Below are 21589 nucleotides of genomic sequence, written 5' to 3'. Positions count from 1 at the left end.
TCCACCCTGCCCACAACTGGCAGCCCCTGCAAGAGCTGCAGCCAGCCAAGAGGGGTCCAATCCATGACAGGGGAGAAGGAGGAGTCTCGAGCGATGACTCGGCGCTCCACCGCAGGCACGGCTGCGCGGGGAAAAGCGCGCGGTGGGAGGGACGGCTCCGCTCGCTATCTCGGCGTTCGGCTTCAGGCACCGCCTCTTGCGGCGCTGATTGGCTGGGCAAGTCCAGTCCCGGTCTGTCTGGCGGCGAGTCCCGCGCGCCGCCATCTTAGCCCGGGAGAAAGCGAAGCGGCTGGTGAGGGAGGGGAGCGGGCGCCCGGCCGGGAGGATTCTCTGCTCGCCTGCGTGTCTCTGTCCCTGCAGCACCATGAGCGCTGCCGCCGCCGGCCCCAGCTTGTTGCCCCTGCTGGAGACCCTGGAGGACCCGGCCGCCCCCCTCGGGGAGCTCACGGACGCGCACCTCACCATCGTTAAGTGAGTGCGGCCGCCGCGCTCCGACACCCCCCGGGCTGGGGCGACGGGGGGAGGGAGTGCAGCTCCGGCACGGCTGCCTGTCAGGGCCGCGAAGTGATGGGCCGGAGGGGCGGGCTCTGCCTTGGGCTCACTCACATGCGCCCGCCTGGGAGAGGATGCGGGAGCCGCGCGTGTGCAACAGGTGTGAGAGCGGCTGTGTGTGTGGGTAGTGGGGTGCTCCAGGTGACGGTGAGCGGGAGTGTGTGTCAGGGAGGTTGTGAGCTTGGCGGTGTTACAGACAGCGGGTAAAGGGGCATGACTGGAAGCGTGTGCGTGCAGCCACACGCTGAGTTACTGGCATGGTGCATCGAGTGTGGGGAATCTGTGCACCCTATTGAAGGCAAGGGGGCATATTGGATACAGCCTCAGCGATACCACTGTCAGCAAATACCAAAGGCACACTCATGCACGGACAAATTCAAGCACATTTTTAGTTGGAGGTCGGAGGCAGGGAATAGCTGCAAAGTTTAGAAATATTTGTCCATTTCGCAGATGGGCTTTTGCCTTTGTCCTTTAACTAGCTCCAAATTTCACTAGAAATGAATGGACAAGTGGCCTGCCTCTTGAGGTCAATGTGCTTTTCTGGTTAGAAAAGCTCAGTTTTTGTATTGTTGGATCCTTCATGATTTCTGTAATATCATATTTTATCAAAGTGTTTACTTGATGACAGCCTGTTTAACTAAGTTACTGTAGCACCTGGAGAGCCCATTTGAGAATTGGGGACCCATTATGTAGGTACTGTACAAATAAATACAAAGGCAACATCCCTTCCCTGAAGTTACTCTTGGGGAAAATCAAATAGGCCTTAATCCTGCAGACACCTATAGGTAGGTGTCTTTATGCAATTAACTTTAATGAGACTGTTCTATGCTTAGGTGTTTGCAGGAGTGGGGCCATAATGGAGAGAGAGAAAATGGAATGCTGCTAACTTAACTCTTCACAAGAAAAGATTCCTCAGCGTTGCCTTTGGTGATCCCACTTAGGAAAAAAGCTGTTTCTCTTTTAAGAAACTATTCACACATGGCTCAAATTGTGACTATTAAAATTTACTGGCTCAGTTATGATGTGGGACCTTTACATTTAGGGTTCAATCTTCCATTCAGATAGTTGGTGGGGATCACTAGCTATTGTGTATGCATATTCTTTCTAATACTTGGAGCTCAAACTCAAAGTTTGATGTTAGTTTAAAAAAAAAGAAATACTAATTTTTCTTTAACTCTTTTTGATGTATGGTTTTGTAAAGTTTGTTTGATTTTCAGTAGCAATTTCAATTTAGTAGTTGATTAATCACTAGTTGTTTAGCAGCAAGAGTAGCAAAATATAAAATACACTAATATCCTGTATTCACAATACAGCGATGGGCTATATTAGTCATTCTGAATGGTCACAGGCTTAAGTATAGACTTGTAATGTTTAAAGATGTGATTTTTCTTTCCCCAACACTTGAGTGCTATGTTTCAACTATTTTTTTTAAGATGTTCATGAAACTGTAACCTTTAGTTAAAAAATAAATAATTTGACAGTATTTTAATATAAACCTTATAGGAATAAAATGTTTTATATTTGTAAATATGACTTATTTTTTTTCTCTCTGCTTCTTGGAGTCGCCTGACTGGAGAGGAAGGAAAAGAATTCACTGCAGATGTTGGAAAACACTTTCCTCGACTTTGTAAAGTATTTAAGGTATGTGGTGTGTTCCCTAAAGTTAATTTTGCTGTACAAGGCTCAGTAAATAAAAGAACCAAAGCTTAAGTCAAGATCTGGGTTCAGTGTGAGGGTGAATTAAACACTGAGCTAATTTAATTTGCAGTCAAGCTGGGTGAGGAAGTAGCCTAATTTTGACCTTGTGAGTTAAAGTATCCAGTAAATAGTACTCTCCTGGCTTTTCCTTCACATCATGGAGATTGTATCTTATTTTACTACAGAAAGATTAGTTTCTCCAGGTTTACTTCTTGACTACAAAATGGCTTGCAACAAACGTTTCTTGGATGCAAAGGTGTGGTTGTGAGGCATGAATGTCTTGCGGTGCAGTCAGGTCGAGTTGTTTTTTGCAGTAAGGGCTCACTGTCTGTTATGATTGTTCTAACCAATATTTTAAAAAAAAAATTTAAATCTAAAAAGCAACCCCTACTTATCCATGCCACTTCTCTGATGCGTCTCACAGTAGGCTGGCACTAGTAATCATAACAACTAAGAATAATGTAATCTGGGATGTCAGTGTGTAGTGCATAATGGATGGAATGATTTCAGAATTTTAGATGTCTGTATCTTTCTTTGTAGTGAATACCCCTATAACCTGAGTAGTGGAGATCATCAAGATATTGCTGATGTAATATAAAGTTATTTGCAGGTCATTTTATTCAGACTTCCTTTCTTGGTAACCAGTTCATCTCTATTTTAAGTATGTAATGCTTATTTTATTCAAAATACAATAATAAAAAAATGGATGATTGTTCCCCATTTATGTAAAAATCATTTCAGTGCAGATTCTTGGATGTTTTGGAACTTAATTCAATAACAAGTGTCCAGATTTACAGGTGACAGAAGTGTCTTGAAAACCCCAACTAGGTTTTGTAGTTTTAGGTGTGACTTAGTGCTGTAGAAACTAGACATATTTTTTCAGTTTGCATTTAGATATAAGATTTCATTAAGCATGGGATTTTTTTTATTCTGTGTTCCATTTCATTGACTTAATCATAACTCAGGTAAGCAGCTACACAGTACATAATCATACTTTGTAATTAGTGATACGACTTGGAGTTTTAATGTCTTTTTTTGTTTTTTTTTGCAGGCACACATTTCTAGTCAGAACTCAGAGCTGAGCAGTGCAGCACTACAAGCTTTAGGATTTTGTGTCTTTAACTCAAAGATTACCTCTGAATTATCTGGTAAAAAAAAATATTACTAGAACTCCTTCTGTTACCTTGATTTTGAAATGTGCCCTAATCTGTTTCTTTAATTCTAGATTAAAATTAGGAATTTTCAGGGAACGAGGCAGAGATTTGTAAGTAAAATGTTAGAATTAATTGATGAGTTGGTTCCAGGTGATGGGAACAGCTTGCCCTGTGGTATAGACAGAATGTAATTAATTCATTGCTCCCAAACTCTCTCAAACTTTACATTATGTCATATCATCACATTAATAATGCTGAACATTATCTTTCTTCCAGAGTGCTGTACAAACAGCCGCTTCACTTTCAGCTTTGCTTCTACATGGTTTTAACCATTAACAGAGCCTGGGATGGGCATACAATATCAACAAAACAGTGAAATTGACTATGGCTAAAGTGGTACCAATTGTACAGTGTTTAAAAAAAAACAACAACAAGAAACCAAACAAACCCTGGAAAATTAAAGAGACATTGTGTAGTCTTTGGTGTTTCTTGTAATAGATACATTTTTCAGATAGAAATTTGACTTTCAAGTTTATACTGTTTCAGTTTTCTATAGTGCTAATGTGGATGGCAACTATATGTACTATTCTACACGTTTTTGCCTATTGGTAGTCTATTTTAGTTGCTCTTTATTGGAAAGTTTATTTATATTTAATATAGTTAAAATGTTAGTTACATTTTTGTGGGTTTTGGAATTGCGTAGCTGGTCCTGTATTAATGTTTGATACTCCCAAGCCAAAGTTTCTTGTGTGACCTAAAAGCTTTCTAAGAAAATGAATAGAATTTGTGAAAACATAATTTGAATGCCATATATTCTGTTCTGCTTTTTAGCAACTGAAATACAAGAGTTACTTTCAACAGTGAACAGTATTGCTGTAAAAACTTCAGACAAGAATACACGCACTCGAGCCCTTTGGGTAATCTCTAAGCAGACCTTTCCTTCTGAAATTGTTGGGAAGGAGGTGAGCTGCTTAACTCCTTTTTTTTTTTTTTTTTTTTTTTTTTTTTTTCCTCCTCTAATTTAAAAAGAGACAATTTAGTTAACCTCGTCCCATTGTTTCTTCAGGTACCCAGTATAATTTCTACACTAGAAACCATACTTACTAAAGGAGATGTATATTCCATGGCTGTTGAATATGAAGCACTAAATGTTGTCATACGGTACGTGAACTGTAATGCTAAATGTTTAAAACAGATATTGAGTCTTTGGAAAAGCCCATTTGAAAAAAGAATCTGTTGGAGGCACTATAGTTGACCTACTTTAAAATTGTTAAACATGCTAAGTAATGTTCTCAATGTTGTCTGTATATATTTAAAAAAAATCAGTATGATAAAGTCAGGTTTTTTATGAACTGTATCATAACTACTTGTGCTTTTTCTGAAGCCTGCTGGACCATTTAATTTGCAAAATGTCTTTCCAGACCTATAATGTCATCACTGATTTTGATGTGGAAAGGGACATAGTCAGATAAAAATATTCATTGCTACCATTTTTAACAACTTAAGTTACTAAACTTTTTTTAATCTATTCTGCGTTATATAATTGTTTTTGTTTTTTCCCTACACCTTTTAGTCATCTTGAAAAATGAAGCTAAATTCAGTGAGATGTTTCCAGCATTGCATGGGAATGTTTACATCCAAAAACTTGTTTTAAGTTCATTACAGTATTTATTATGATACTGTTTTGTACTAGTTTTTAATTACAAAGCCTACATTTTAGGATTAAAACTTATTGAGTGTGTTCCTCCCATTGGCATTGTTGGAAATAATAGAAATAGTAGATTTTATCATCAACACTGAGTGAATTTAATGTTCCTGAGAGTGAAGAATTAAGATCGTTGGCTTAAAGCTGGCATGTTAGGCTCATTGTAAAATACTCTTACCATCTCTACTAATGGACTGCAATCCTGATGTCCCAGTCATGGTCCTTTATTGAGCAGAGACAAATTACACAGTTGCACCGAACTATGTGTGTGTGCACGCAAGTTCAGTCTCGTAGTCTTTATTTCGCTTGAGACCTAATTAGTTTGATTTAAGTTCTCTAGAGTAGTGTTTCTGAATGACCGGTCCATGGACTGGCACCGGTCTCTGAGCTCTCCCTGTCACACTTTAGGAAGGCAGCAAGCTGGTCCCTGGTATCAAAAAGATTGAGAGAAACAGTCTCTAAACTGTGTCAGGGAGACCTTGGGGGCCAATGTCAGTCCACAGTCTGGGCATTGAGAAACACTGCTCTAGAGCAAACTGGCTAGTTCACTTAAGTCCCTATGTTGTTTGGCCCTTCCAAAATAAACCTTGTAAAGTAGAGAATAATAGTTACTACTTGCTACATTTTCCTGATGTATGGGAAGCAATTCTGGCTTTAGTTGAGACAGTTCAGTGTGTACTTGTTAAAGACAAACATTTGACTCAGTAATTTTTGAATATTTACCTACTGTTATTACAAGGAATACCTCAGAGTACTCTAACTGAAAAGTTAGAGGTTTTTTTCTCTCTGTTTATATGGTATATTTGGCAATATTGTGGGCATTGTTAATTTAATTTGCATAATTCAGTTTTCCCCTGGGGGGGGGGGGGTGTCTTTAACACAGCAGTAGAGAGGATAGCTCTCTATTGGACAAAAGCTCTCACTAGGAAAATGTGATTGTAAAATTGGCAGATATCCTCAGAGGTTGCAGGTGTATAGACCCAAAATTAAATGTAATTTAAAAATAATTGGCTAGGTTTCAAGTTGAAGGTCATCTTTTAACAAGGACACCTGTTCAGAGGTCCTTCAGACTAGTTTTCTTTCCCTTTTAACTTAATTGAAAATTACTTCTGTATAGTATTATCTGCTGCTTTGGGTTATACCATTAGGAACTGGAATCTTAACTTGAACAAAACAAGTTCAGAGGAAGTTGTTCAGAATAAATTTCTCTTTGGTTTTTATCATCTTGGTCAGGCTTTTTGACAGAAGTATCTGAATTGGTACTTCAGTGATATACTGATATGTAGGGTTTTACTGAATTAGATTTTCAAAGTGTAATTCAAATTTATTAGAAAATGTTTTGAACAGCGTTTTGTTAGTGCATAATACATCTGAATTATAACTGCATATTTTAATAACACTAGCTAAAGTTATTTTTGTTAAGCCCAGCAGTAAGTATAGTGGTTCTATATGTAGTTAATACGTGTGTGCTTTGTTGAACTCAGTCTAATGGAACAGACTCCAACCCAAATGGGAGAAGAGGCTGTGAGGTGGGCAAAGCTGATCATTCCTATGGTCGTCCATTCAGCTCATAAGGTGCAGTTACGAGGTGCTGCTGCATTGGAGATGGGAATGCCATTGTTACTTCAGAAACAGCAGGAAGTGGCAATCATAACTGAACATCTTATGACTACTGTAAGTGGAAAGTGCTTTTAAAAACTTCTTTCCCTCAGGATTTTAGAGAAGCTGTGAGACTTCTAGCAATGTTTTCTTTTATGCTCTTAAAATATCATTTCACTTTCTGAATTACCCTATGTACTTGTCTCTGCAACCTTGACTGGAAGGCCATTTCATACTATGATTTTTTTCAAAGGATCTGTTAACGTGAATTTGGTTCACGGAAGGTAATAGTGATAGAACTGAAGGCATATTCAGCTTGGACAGTGAATAGAAGTGCAAGCTTTCTTAGTGTCCCAGTATGCTTCCACACAGTTTTGAAGGGGACGCTGTCTCCATACCCATTCATTCTTTGATTTGTCTGCTGAGAGTACCAATGAAAGTATTAAGAACTGAGATCATCAGCTAACTTTTCCTAACTCAGTAGTCAAATGGTGGCAACCTATTTTGGCTGTTATCAACATATGCTGGATTTGAACCAGTACCTCGTAGATGAATGGCTCTATCATATTACCAGTCACCTTAGCCAGCCTTGCAAAATTCTATTTGTCCAGTGTGAGTAAAGTATCTTCAGTTTTTTTCTATCATCATTAAGATTAAAGGGAAAATGAATTAATTTTGTGCCCAGATTGTAAACTTTCATGACAGTTTTGCAAGACTGCCTAAGCCTTATAGAAATCATTTCAAGCTCTTTGGGGGGCAACGGCTATGTTTTTATTGTGTGTGTTCAGGGCCTATTATGATGGGGTCTTGGTCAATGACTAATTAAATAATTGCCCACTATTTCTATATTAAGTTATATATTAGAAATGGAAAAGGACTGTGTGAGGTCTGCTGGTCTATTCTACTGCATAGTCAAGAGAGAGAACTAGTTTTTTTTTTTAAAATGGGCTTGATTGCAGCACTGTGGCCTGGTTGGCTGCTGTAATTTTCATAGACCCATGGGCCTGTCTAAGTTGCTCCAGGGACGACTTCAGCCCCAGAGCAACCCAGCATCTGGAAGATGCAAAGGGGACTTAAAGCTACTATATTCCCTCCTACACCTCTGGTGACCTGCAAGTTTTGTGCTGCGCCTCTAAAAGGTTCTTTAGAAGTAATACAGTTAAATCCCACGCTGGAGTCACTTCCTTTTAACTCTTGTCAATATAGTGCATCTGTGTTTTATAAATTGTATTTAACTTAATCTTCAGTACAAAACTTGTAGGTCATTCTGTGTATTTCACTGCATAAGAAAATATAACAATCTTTTCTTGTCTTCAGAAAGTAATTTCAGAACTCCAAAAGTTATTTTCTGCAAAAAATGAGACCTATGTGTTGAAATTGTGGCCTTTGTTTGTCAAGCTACTTGGAAAGGTAAGCAGAAGAGCAATAACTTTACTATTTAAGGTTCCATGACAATAGATACTGACAGTGTAAATGCTTCATTGTATAAAAACAGTATTATTTTACCTTTAGACACTCCATCGTAGTGGCAGTTTTATCAACTCATTGTTGCAACTGGAAGAACTTGGATTCCGTAGTGGATCACCAGTGGTAAAGAAAATAGCCTTCATTGCATGGAAGAGTCTGATAGATAATTTTGCTTTGAATCCAGGTAGATAAAAATATATTAAACAACTTAAGTTTAATGTCGAGCTAACCAGGAGAAAGGAAACACTTATTTTACCCATCGTAATCTGGTAGCGCTCAACTATGTACAGGTTAAATATGATCTCTCTAAAAATGCACATTTCTACTGATTAATGGTTCTTTCTTAGCTCAGTCTTGCTGCACGGTAGAATTACTAAAGTTAAACTTTTTTTTCATAGTAGTTTAATTGGGCCAAGCACAGATAGCAATGAGATAGGACACACAAGGTTACACTACAGTTCTTTATTTTGTGCTACATGGATTTATTACCGGGAACCGTGGTCAAGGAATCTGAAGATTGAGAAATTACTTCTGTAATCAGTACTGAGACTTAAACAAGCCTGTTTAAGTTCAGCATGCATCCTGACTACTTTATAAAAGATCCTTTGCGAGATTGGACCGTACTCTCCGGGATACTTATTCCAAAGGAAAATGAGGAGACAAAAATGGAAGTTTCTTAAATTAGTAAAATTTAATTTAAATTCTCACTGAAGTGTTTATTCCCCACCCTCATTATTAGACTTGGCAGAATTCATTTTTTTTAATAATCTGTTTGGATAATATTGATTATTTTAAGCCTTTATTTTTATTGATTTAAATTTTCACAGTTGCAGGAGATTATGGGGGTCTGACAACAATTATTTAATTATAGTGACGCTGAGATTCAAAATGTTAAAGCTTTATAACAGTTAAAACACAAATTGTCAACATCCCATGTCAAAATATACAAAGTAAATATCCTTATATCAGACTCCTAAGTTTTCAATAGCATTTTTCTTACTTTGCCTATCTGTAAGTTTTGATGGTTGTACATGGAAGTAGTTTTTTGTCGATTTATGTATATATGATAAAATGGACATTTACCAGGAAAAAGCTAATCCTTCCAAGGCTATTTAAAATAGATCATGTAGCAATGCTTTAGTTCTGCTAAAGAAATAACAGATAGGGTTATTGGTGGTAACATTTTCCTGTACAAATAAGGAATCTAAGTCAAAGTCCTAGCATTCTGTGGTTCTGTAGCATACAGTATTTATCCCATACTAGTGAAATGACTAAATACCTCTTCTCTGTTCTTTTGCATGCTTTTATGTGGAGTCAAGAAAAAACTGTCTGGATTTGCTTTGACGCTTTTCCAGAGTATAAAGACTAATTAAACTGGGAAGTTAAAGCTGTGTGAGAAATAACTAATAGCCAAACCATGCAGATACTTCACTGCTATTGTGAACGTTTGTGACCTCAGACATATCTATATCTAATTTAAGATCTGTCAGCCTGATGCAGTTGCTAAAATGTACAAGTAGAGTTTATTCATTGTCTTTTCCTATTACAATGTCAAATGTTGATAGAATGACTTTTTTTCCTTTCCACATCCAACAAGAGTAGATCTTCTCCCTCCAGGCATCTACTGGAGTTAAGATAGCTTGGGGAAACACCTGCCATTTCCAGGAGCTCTTTAGAAAGCTCTGTTTGTAGAACAACCAGCAATGCAGCACTACCCTACTAACCACTCTTCTTCAAATTAACAACCTTTACCTATTAGCCAGTAATCTATAACGAGTTGCAGCATATTTTCACTTTAATATTTGAAATTCTGGAGCTCTCCCTTTGTTTACAGACACCATATGGAGGACTCCACACTGTCCTCATCTTACCTGAGTGGTGGTGGGTGATGCTGAAGCAGCCAGGGAAGGCCCACTCCAAATACAGTGAGGTGCTCTCGGCACAGCACTCTTCTTATAGTGTTGCTAATGCTGTATTTGGCAGGTTCTGTCTTTCTGAGCCTGGTCAGCCCTGAACCCTGATGCTGTTTTACCTTTGCTGGCAAGTCTTTTTGTCCTGTTTCAACATGCTGAACATGATATTCAAGCTAAGGAGTGAATCCTGGTTCTCTCCCCTTTTCCTTCTTTATTGGATGCTAGAGTTGAAGGGACCTGGCTATTTCTAAGGCTAGGTCTACACTACCCCCCTGAATCGGCGGGTAGAAATCGACCTCTTGGGGATCGATTTATCGCGCTCTTACTCCACCAGCGGAGGTGGGAGTAAGCGCCGTCGACAGAAAGCCGCAGAAGTCGATTTTGCCACCGTCCTCACAGCGGGGTAAGTCGGCTGCGATACGTCGAATTCAGCTACGCTATTCACGTAGCTGAATTTGCGTATCTTAAATCGACTCCCCACTGTAGTGTAGATGTACCCTAAAACAATTCCTCTAAAAACCAGTTGCAAACAGGTGCTAGTGAGTACTGCAACTTGAATCTATTTCCAAATTTGAGCTAGTAAAAATATTTCAGAAAAGTGGAGGACAGTTGCCTGACAAATATGGTGATAAAATAATGGAGAGTTTTCCAGTGTAAGGGTTTATAAATCTTTACCACGAGATAATAAATCCAACATTTTGAGGGTAGCATGATTGTTTTTTCAAGACAGATGTTGCAGAAGCCTCCTTGGCAAAATCCCACTTGATTTTTCCTAAAAGAGGCACCCTTAGGAAAAACTTGGACTCTGGCTTTTCAATCCCTATAGCTTTGATGGGGTAACCATTAACATTATATGAGCTCTAGAGGACATTTTTTATGTTCATATTCAAGATCTCTTCCGTAGAGACTCCCATGTTCGCCTCTTGAGCTATGAAATTCTACACCACTGATGGATGGTATATATTGCTCTTCCCTTGGAAAGTAGACAAGCAGTTATGCAATTCTGCTTTGTGAAAAACTTGAAATGAGATGCCTATTTGGAGAAAAGCTCGAGAAAATAATGACAGATTCCATAGACAACTATTACATCTTTTCCACTGTTGATGAAGACGGGGCTCACAAGGTTTGCTCCGATGCATCCTGAAAATATTCTGAGATGATGATCAGGTTAAACAGGAATAAATTATGGAATCCAAACAGAGGCCTAGCCGGACAGGAATGACTGCCCATCTTCCTCCATCGCCAATTACTACTGGAGGAGTATCTTATAATATATCTTCCTTCGTCTACCAGTGGATCCAGGGGACAGGTCTGCCACAGACATGCACTTGCACTATAATCAGTCTGTCTGTGTGTAGTCTAGAAATAATCTAGAGCTCTCCCTTCCTACTCCTCAGCCTTACTGGCATAATATCTATAGAAATCTTCATCTGAGGTGACTAAAGATATTTTTATTAAAATATTGGACACTACATTGTTTTGTGAGCAAGATCAAAGTTACCTTCTCAAGTGATAAGCACGGCAAGAGAACAAATATCGCTGCTACTCGAAACACAGATGACTTATGCCATTCCTTTAGGTTGGGGAACACATAATGACTCTCATGTTGTCTGTGGCACTTAGACACAGGCACAAGGCTACAACTTCAGGCTTCAAATTTTCCTACTTTCCCTCAAGTACATCCTGTTAATGTTAGATAGCAATCACTATTTCTTTTTATGGCACCCAAAGTATATTGCGTTTAGAAATTCTTGCCCTGAATCTCTTGGTTTTAGAGTTTAATCCCAAATAGAGAAAGGATTATGGGATTGGGAGACAGCCATAAGGAATTGAGCAATAGAGTTAGAATAAGGTTAGCAGTCATTCTAATTTCTTTGGTTAACGGGTTCTATAATATGGGTCTAGCTCCTTTTGGAAATTGCCTCCCTTTCTCAAGAGATTGCTCCAACAGTTTAATTGTTTCAGCAGAATGTAGCTGTGATCAGATCTTCCAAGTACAGAGAGAGAGATTCTCAGGTTGCTAGGGCTATTTCCATAGAAGGCTTTAAATAATAGGACAGAGATCTTGAACTGGATACTGCATTCAAGAATGAGCTAGTGCACGAAGTGGAGCATTGATACACTATATGATCATCAGAGCCTTACTTCCAAAGTTTCAACATCATCTCTCTCAAATTCTGCTGCCCACAAATGGACCTTTCCATATTTTCTCAAATACAAGTTGAGCACGTGTTCTAGGGGGAGATAAGTCCAGCAGCCCTGAACACTTTTACATGCTTTGTTCCTCAATGCATTGCTGAGTAAGTCAGGTTTCTTCTTTTCATTCTATATGTATCCAAAATAAAAGAGCAGCTACAGTGTGAACTGGATGTCTGTCGAACCTTCAGAGCATAGATTAGCTGTACCAGAGATTTTTGGGCTGTGCTCTTTCATCCAAATTACAGAGGTCAAATAGCTTCAATTCAGTATATCCACATGACTTTGATAATACATCAAGAAAACATATACCAATATTGGCAACCCAGCTCAATATTGACCTTTTAGAGTGAGCTGAATGCTTTGTTTCCAGCAGAAGAAATATGCAGTTATAATTTAAGCCCCGATTCACACCTTCATTAGGCATAAATTAGATTTTATTTTTCTCCTATTCCTTCAGGAGACAACTCCCCTAAGCATTCATTGCATAAATTATCCCTATTAGTTAAATCCTAATTTTTCAGGGTTGTGTGTGTTTTTTAATACCTTTTCCTTTTCCATTTTCCTTGATTTGTCATTGCTGTATCGAAGTCTTGCCAAATCTGTGATTCAGATAAGAGGGGGATTCCTTATTAGGTAATTTCTTTTCTACCATTTAACATCTGCTAATTTGGATCATTTATCAAAACTAGCTTTTCTATACTTGCATTCTTTTCTTCCAGGATTTGTATGGAAAAGCTATTTTTCCTTCCTTTTATTCCTCTTTGAGTATTTTTTAACAAAATTACTCTTTCAGTGTTAACTGCTAAACAGTTTCAGAAGTACTTGTTCTGGCAGTCTCCTGGTGGAAAATGGAAATGAGTTTTTCCTGCCGACTATATTGGTGGGACTGAGTACCTAGAAAATGTTCTGATGGAGGAGACTGACTCTTGCTGAATTAGTGAATGTGTTAATTGAAAGAAAAGAACCTAACAGTTTAGAAATTTCCCTTTTTATTGTGTTGCAAAATAATTTAGACTTTTTATTGCATCTTTTAAAATGTGTTCTTTGTTCCTCAAGAGATATTGTGCAGTGCAAAAAGGCTGAAATTGCTAATGCAGCCATTGAGCTCTATCCATGTAAGAACAGAGGCTTTGGCATTAACGAAACTGGAGGTCTGGTGGTATTTACTGGTGAGACTTGGACCTCAGCTGCCTGCCAACTTTGAACAGGTAACAAATGCAAATAATTTTAGCATAGTAGTTGAGCCTATGTTTTGTTCATGTAAAACTGAAACTTGTTTTATGATTATCTTCTTTCGGTACCTGTTTATCTGGACTCTCTGTAATCTGTAGCCATAAAACAATTATTAAAAGGATACTGTCACTCTTGTACACTCCAAACCTGACATGCTTCCAAAAATTTAAGCTGGTAGGTCAGTATAAAAGAACAATTTGTACTAATGGTACACATGGAGCTCTAAATTAACTATCAAGAGGAATTACCTGAAAATAACTGTGGACTGCTCAGTTAAATCCTCTACTCAGTACACACCAATAGTCAGACAAAATATGCTTTCTATAAGGAATAAAATGGAAAATATTGACATAAGATTTTCACTGAATAAATCAGCTCTCCTACAACACTGTGTTCGGTTCTCATCATCCTGCCTCTACATAGAAGATTTTCCAGATGAAAAGAGACTGGAAAGATCAGGATTTGTTAGCTTGGAAAATGTAAGAGGGGATATAAAAAAATTAACAGTATAGCAAAGGTAGATCAGGCACTTCTGTTGTCCTTGCTCAGAAGACACAAAGAGGCATTCAGTGGACAAATAGAAAATACATCTAGTATTTGGCAGCCTGTTTATAAATTAGTACTCTTAGCAAGGAGCAGTAGTTACCCTGATCTTTGTGATATGCATTTATTCTCCGTTAACTTCTATCTGAAATAAGAGCTGCCATACTTTGTCAGTGATGGCTTGACTTGCTCAGTATCTTGTCTCCAACAGTGGCCTGTACCAGAGCTTCAGGGGAGTGTACAGAACAGGACAGTTATGAAGCAATCCACCCCTGTCTTCCATTCGCAGCTTCTGGTAGTCAGACGTTAACGGTTGCCCTGAGCATGGTTACATCCCTGACCACCTTGCCATTAATGGACCTATACTCCATGAACTTATTCATTTCTTTTTCAAAGTTTAAAAGGACACTATTTAAAATTCAAATAGATTTCAAGTAAATAGTAGTTTTATGTATTATCTCTGCTCTTGAGTCTTCCTGCTAGTTTTTATGGGTTTATAATCACAGCTGCCTACTTTTTCTATAGACTCATGCAAACAAACACAATTGACTAGTGTCACATTCACAACGAAAAAGACCATTTAAAAAAAAATCTTTCAATTATAGTGATGCAGGTGTTGTTTGTAACAGTAGGTAAAGAATTTTATGTTTAAGAACAGTGAAGTTGTTTTAATGTCTTCATTTTCACCTATAAAGCCCTAAATGATTTGGGCTTTCACTACATGGAGAGTGACAGTCTCTCAAGTGATACTGCAGCAGTTGTGATAGAGTGGAGTCAAGTTTACAGCCCCCTAGTCAAAAAGGGATTGGACTGATGTATTATTTTTGCGGGGTTCACTCTCTATATCCAGTTGAGCATGGACTTGGTGGACCTGGAAGACCTACAGGTTGATTTAGTGGTAGTGATGGGGTGAGGCTTGTTCTGGAATTAGTCAGGCTTTTCAGTTAGGTTAATTTTAACACCTTTTTGACATGTTTTGACTGACACTAGTAATGCACCTAGAGACTTTGGTAGATATAACTGGAAAACTACTTAAATAATAGTGTAATTGGACTGAGCACAAACTGCTAGTACTGGGTTTCATAATTCTATCAAATTCTATTCCAGGATGTGATTAACTGAAAATCTTACTTATTGAGCTATGCTTTTGATCTACCTTTTTAATATAGAAAAGATTAGAAAAACATATGAAACAACTGCAAACTGCACGGTCTCAGTAACATCTCATTTGAAATTATTTAACTTTCATTTGGTGATGACATTATTGAAAATTTTACTGATTTGGTTAGTCCTTAAAATGAAACTGCTATATATTAGAAATAACTTTAAAACAAGTAGTTTACAGAGCAGTTTAGTCTTTTTATGATTCCACTTTCTTCTCATAAAAGGTATAATGTAGATTTGAGACTAAATGTACTCTTTTATTCCTCTTCATGTGTGTCATACACACTATCATTGAGGTTTGGTGTCTTTGCAGGTTTGTGTTCCATTAATCCAAAGCACTTTAAGTGTAGATTCTTCTGTTGTACCTCAAGGAACTCCCTCTCGTGCAGCAGCCAATCAGAGTTTAGCCACCGCAACATCTGCACAGAAATCAGGTACAAAATAAGCCCTGCTTCCAAATATAATTCAAATGCTGGAACTAAGTTTAAAATAAACTTAAGTGTTAATTGAGGATCAATAGCAAACAATATATTGATACTGCACATTCTTATCAGTCTACTGGTATAGAGTAATTTAGTAGCTAGTTAAACCAAAAAAACTGTGTTTTAAGCCTACAAAACTTATTCAAATCCATGAATGCGGGAAAGAATTCCTTGGTGCACTGCATTGTTCCTAGATATTGCAAGTATTCTTTGTCCCGTGTCTGTAAATGTTAAGTTACATTTGTTCATTTGCATACTGTGTGGTATTCTTGTCAGCCATAAGCGGATTCATCAGGGACCTCATTAGATCTCTTATGTGTATACCATGATGTAATTTGGATGAATGGTTGCCAATGATGGAATAAACAATGCTCAGTTCTAAATTACTTTCACGTTTACGTCTAGTTAAACCATTCATTTAACCTTAACATGTCATTCTTTTTAGTAGCTCTAAGTGTTGTATAAATCTCTATCTCAGTTGAGGCTTTTTTAAAAACAAGTGGACTTTAAACTTTAAGATTATGTAAAATAGTTTTAGTTGCAATAGAATGGAGGATAAAACATGTGACCTTCTAAACATTGTTCTAAGATGTATAGTTAAGTGATATGCAGAATTAAACTTGCATGCTTAAATATTAGGGATGAATGCTTCAAATTACAGCATCAAAGCACCAGTCTGTCTATTCTTTTCTCTTTTCCAGATCCGCTAAGAGCAGAACCTTTTTCCCTCCCATATCTCTCCTCTACCCCAACGCCCCAATCACCAGCTTCTTTGCATGGGAAACCTTTCCTTTCCCCAGTATGCGTTTGGTTGGTATATCACAGCTATTAATATTAGACTGGAGTCTGCCTATTAGTGGTAAGGCAAGTCTAACTTGGAAACATAGAGGTCTGATCATTGACAGTCTTAAGTCTTATAAAACGGTAAATATATTTTCCTATCCACTATAGGCAGACTTCACCCTTAAACAATGATAAATGATGTATCTGATTTTTACAAGCAGACTTTGTGCTGGTCGGTAGGGAGGAGTCATATGGAAGGGAAATGAAAACTAAGTATGAGGCATAGGAAGAGAATAGATTCTCTTTAGACCTGGAAAACAAGACAGACAAAAATACATGTTAAAAGTGACACATCTGTCAAAAAGGCAGATTTTTGTTTTTTAATGGGCTAAAATAACTTTTTGAAAAATTGTTCAAAAATTAATCTTGAGCTAAAACCTCAAGGTAAGCAGTCCTGAAGTAAACTTCTATAGTGTTATAGTTGGGACCCTATCAAATTCACAGCCATGAAAAATGAGTCACAGACCCTGAAATCTGGTCTCTTTTGTGCTTTTACCCTCTACTATACAGATTTCATGGGGGAGACCAGCATTTCTCTGATTGGGGGTCCTGGCCTAAAAGGGAGTTGGCAGGGGGGTCGCGGTATTGCCACCCTTACTTGTGCTCTGCCTTCAGAGCTGAGTGGCCAGAGTGTGGCGGCTGCTGACTGAGGGCCCAGCTCTATAGGCAGGAGCCTAGACGTAAGGGTGGTAATTCCATACCATGCCATCCTTACTTCTGCTCTGCTGCTGGTGGTGGCTCTGCCTTCGGAGCTGGACTCCTGGCCAGCTGCCCAGTTCTGGAGGCAGTGCCACTGCCAGGAGCAGCACTGAAGTAAGGGTAGCAGTACCATAAGCCCCCCACAAGTTCTTTTTGGGTCAGGACCCCTACAATTACAACACCTGACATTTCAGATTTAAATAGCTGAAATCATGAAATTAAGATTTTTTAAAATCTTATGACTGTGAAATTGACCAAAATGGACTGTGAATTTGGTAGGGCCTATACCTAGTATAAACTCCTTTAAATAAAGGATTCTAATGGAAACTCTGATAGTTTCTTAAATAAAGCATTGCTAGTAGGTACTTACTATAATGGAAATTTTTGGTGAGCAAGACCATTGCTTTGTGGCTAAAACACAAAGCTGGGAGTCCGGAGATTTGGGTTGTATTCCTGGCTTTACCACAGTGGTAAGTCTGAAAATGTTCTCTTTGCCCATTTGTAAACTTGTCAGACTTAATTTTTATATATTATTTGGATCTGTGTTCTTTTTGTTTAAAAGTGGCTCATTTGAATGTAGTTATCATATAGTCACAAGAATTGTGTTATTCTTTTCCTTAGGTTCTTATCCATTTGGAAGTCCAGTCACTCCAAGGATAAACTTGAATTCTAGTGCATCAGGAATCGTAGTGATCCCCTCAATTCAACTTTTGGGAATTGAAATGCTGCTTCACTTCTTGATGGGGCCAGAAGTTTTGGCTTTTTCTAAGCAAAACAAACTTGTACTTAGTCTAGGTATTTGCACTACATTTTTCAAAGCACTCTTGATTCAGAGGATAGTTTGAAATGATTACTTTGTATTTTCTATATTTTGCTAAACCTAAAGATGTACATAATAGATAAGATACTTTAAAATAATTAATTGTAGATCCTAATCTTAATATTAGGAGCTATTTTTATCATGTGTTAATATAGAACACTTAAAGAACCCACTGTACTTGATTTTTTCTTTTAGGCTATCTCTTGAAAACTCTTGACTGTAAAAAAAAAAAAAAAAAAAAAAAAAAATCCACATGCAGTATGTCAGATTTGTTTTCTGTTTTCTTCTAGAGCCTCTTCAATATCCATTGATCAGTAGCCCTTCTTTTTTTTGTAAGCATGCCAGCACACTCATAAATGCAGTTCAGGAAGGCTTCATTGCAATTGGAAAAGAGGTTCCAGGTAAAAATTTCATGATGAAATAACCTTTTTATTTTGTGCAGTAATTTTGAGATGAAGGGAAATAGAATTAAAAAGTGGGGGAAAGAGGATTTTTAATAGAGTAATAATGAAAGTATTAAAATAGCATTTTTCTTATCGACATATCCAGTTTTGTGTTTGTGACCTTTTCACGTATGGGTTGTAACATTACATTTTAAATTCATTTCAAAGTCCATAATTTAACACCTGTTTTCTGTGTGCATTGCTATTTCTTTGGCTCGGTATTCTTCACTGACTTCTGTGAATGGAAATTTCACTTTTTGTTTTGCAGATGCCATGCTAAATATTATATGGAAGCATATGATTGGTTTTGTGAAATCAGCTATTGAATCAGGTAATAACGTTTATTTCATATCTATTATTGGTGACCAAAACATGAGTTTTTTTGGGGGAGGGTCTGCTCCTGAAAGTATTTGGCTATTCAGTAAAATCCTTCGTAAAAACCCATAGGACACTTATAAGATGCAATCTAATTTTGTACAATATATGCATATACAATATGTATGCAAAATGGACTAAACTGTGCCACTTTTGTAATGAAGTCCTCCTCATGAGTAAGGGTTATGCAGCCTAGCCCCATAATAAGGGTATGCATCATAAGGATTACATATCATATATTAAAAATTGAAAACATCAAAATGTGAGGATACCAAAATCATCTCCAGGTGGTCTTATTGCTGTATGTCTTGTCATCTCTCAGTCCATTTCCTCCATTATATTTTTTATATCATGTCTTAGATTACATTTTTCTTAAACAGGGTTGAATGATTTATATCAAGGCGATTTTAAATTACTTAAATTTGATTTAAAAAAAATCACTTATTTGAGTCAGGTGGGGCTCTTTAAAACTAATTTTAAAACTTGGGCTATTGCAGCTTTAGATTAAAATTTGTAATGAACTAAGTTGTAAATGCTGTCTTTTTTAGAATCCCATTACTGGTGTAGGGTATCTTATCTCAATTTTACAAAACTCTGCTGCTATAGGCAAAAACAAAAACACTGAAAATATTAAGTCCCCGATCCTGCAAACATTTAAGCAGGTATGTAACCTTACTTACACAAATAACTCCATTGAAGTCAACAGGACTACTTGTGGTTAAAGTTAAGCATTTGTCTAAATGTTTGCAGCATTAGGAGCTAAAATTGTATTTTAAATATATGCTTTTCTTAGTGGCATGAAATCTGTCATTTCAAAACAAAATTGCTTCAGTGTTAACAGTGAGAAGTTTAGACTTTAGTACATTTTTTAAAAGTTCATAACATTATTAGTTTTTTACTTTTTAAAAAAGGAGCCGAAACTTAGCCTCACAAACCCATATTTATGCAATTTCTAATGGGATTTTTGAAAAGTACACCTCCACCTCGATATAACGCTGTGCTCCGGAGCTAAAAAATCTTACCGCGTTATAGGTGTAACCGCGTGATATCGAACTTGCTTTGATCCGCCAGAGTGCGCAGCTCCTCGCCCCCTCCCCCCACTCGAAGCACTGCTTTACCGTGTTATATCCAAATTCATGTTATATCGGGTCGCATTATATTGGGGTAGAGGTGTACCTAAGCAATTTAGGAGCATAAATTTCATTAACTTCACACTGCAAATGCTGATGGAAGAGTTGTAGCCTGGTCAAAGCATTTCAGTTTTCTTGACTTGCAGAGGTTCAATATGTCAGAAAGTGATGGTTGCAAGTATAACACAAGCTGCTATTTGCTTATCAATTTTTTTACTTTCTGATGCACTCACAGTGAATATAAGATCTTGGCTATGTCTTTTTCAGCATAGATGAACATTTAAGTGTGAATTTTTAAGTAGAGACAATCCTTCTGTAAAATCTGAAATTCTAAAAGGAAACTGAAAGACAAGTACAAAACATCCACACTAGCAATTTAAGACTACAAAATGGGAAGAAAGTAAAGAATTTGTAGATCTGATTTAAATTAAAAAAATAATTTTAATCCACTCTGCTCTGCAGAGACATTGTCTCTCAATTATTTAGTAAAGTACCTAGCACACTTACAAAATATTATGTTATTTATAATCTGTTTCTCTGGACAGTTCATTGCATATCTTCAAAATAGCAGGAGAGTGGAACGGAAAATTGACATAAGGTGCTACGGTCCACGTTATGTATTGATTTTTTCAGAAAAATGTCCTTGCCTTAAGATTCATTTAGTTGCAGTAAAAATAATTTTTAAATGATGATCACATTAATCATCGCTTTGTTCTGCAAACTCTTGTAGCTTTATCTCTGGCTTGATCATGCTTTTTACTTTTATTTTTTTTAGGCAATAAGAAAGAGAGGCAAGGTTCAGAAATGTTAACGGTATTATTACAGGCCTTAAAAAACATAGTTACCTCAAGCACACTTCCTGTTCAGAAAACATTGGTAAGTTTTTATTTTATTTTATTAAACCTGTAATTTCTTATGTACTGCTAAGTAGATACCATTGTGACGGGTTGGGTCACAGAAACCCCCTTGGAACGGCCACCTGATGTGCCTAGACTACCTCTCAGCCAGTTTTCCCTGGCAGCTTGGGACTTCAGTACACCTCTACCCCTATATAACGCTGTCCTCGGGAGCCAAAAAATCTTACTGCGTTATCGAACTTGCTTTGATCCGCCAGCGTGCACGGCCTTGCCCCGCTGGTGTACTGCTTTACCACGTTATATCCGAATTCGTGTGATATTGGGTCACGTTATATCGGGGTAGAGGTGTACCTTGCCTTGTTTGAGTCAGACACGCTTGCCTGCTGCGATCACAGATTCAAGTCTGAACCACATCCCCCCACAAGCTGCAGGTTTAACTGAAAACAGTGTAAGAAGTGCTCCTGTCTCAAGCACTTAGATACCCAGCTCCCAATGGGGTCCAAACCCCAAATAAATCCGTTTTATTCTGTTTAAAGCTTATACAGGGTAAACTCATGAATTGTTCACCCTCTATAACCGCGATAGGGAGAGATGCACAGCTGTTTGCATGCGCCCCCCCTCCGCCGAGGTATTCATACTTACTCTGGGTTAATTGATAAGTAAAAAGTGATTTTATTAAATACAAAAAGTAGGATTTAAGTGGTTTCAAGTAA

At 37.7% G+C, this 21589-nt stretch overlaps 1 protein-coding gene across 1 annotated transcript in view; it reads left to right on the top strand.

Moving 5' to 3' along the window:
- The first annotated feature begins 234 nt into the window (after positions 1-234).
- RIF1 (replication timing regulatory factor 1) overlaps positions 235-21589 on the top strand; it is a 59784-nt gene continuing 38429 nt past the window's right edge. Inside the window, exons 1-14 of the mRNA XM_054044172.1 lie at positions 235-471; positions 2115-2193; positions 3302-3398; positions 4236-4366; positions 4471-4565; positions 6594-6783; positions 8026-8118; positions 8221-8359; positions 13344-13495; positions 15541-15661; positions 17873-18046; positions 18362-18472; positions 18783-18845; positions 20795-20895. Of these exons, the coding sequence (XP_053900147.1) occupies positions 365-471; positions 2115-2193; positions 3302-3398; positions 4236-4366; positions 4471-4565; positions 6594-6783; positions 8026-8118; positions 8221-8359; positions 13344-13495; positions 15541-15661; positions 17873-18046; positions 18362-18472; positions 18783-18845; positions 20795-20895 (1653 nt within the window). The 5' untranslated portion in view covers positions 235-364. The remainder of the gene's footprint in view (positions 472-2114; positions 2194-3301; positions 3399-4235; positions 4367-4470; positions 4566-6593; positions 6784-8025; positions 8119-8220; positions 8360-13343; positions 13496-15540; positions 15662-17872; positions 18047-18361; positions 18473-18782; positions 18846-20794; positions 20896-21589) is intronic.

The sequence above is a fragment of the Malaclemys terrapin genome, chromosome 11 (genome assembly GCF_027887155.1).
Source record: "Malaclemys terrapin pileata isolate rMalTer1 chromosome 11, rMalTer1.hap1, whole genome shotgun sequence".
Lineage (NCBI taxonomy): Eukaryota > Metazoa > Chordata > Testudines > Emydidae > Malaclemys > Malaclemys terrapin.
Note: the sequence above shows the minus strand (reverse complement) of the source record. Positions and strands in the feature narration are given on the sequence as shown.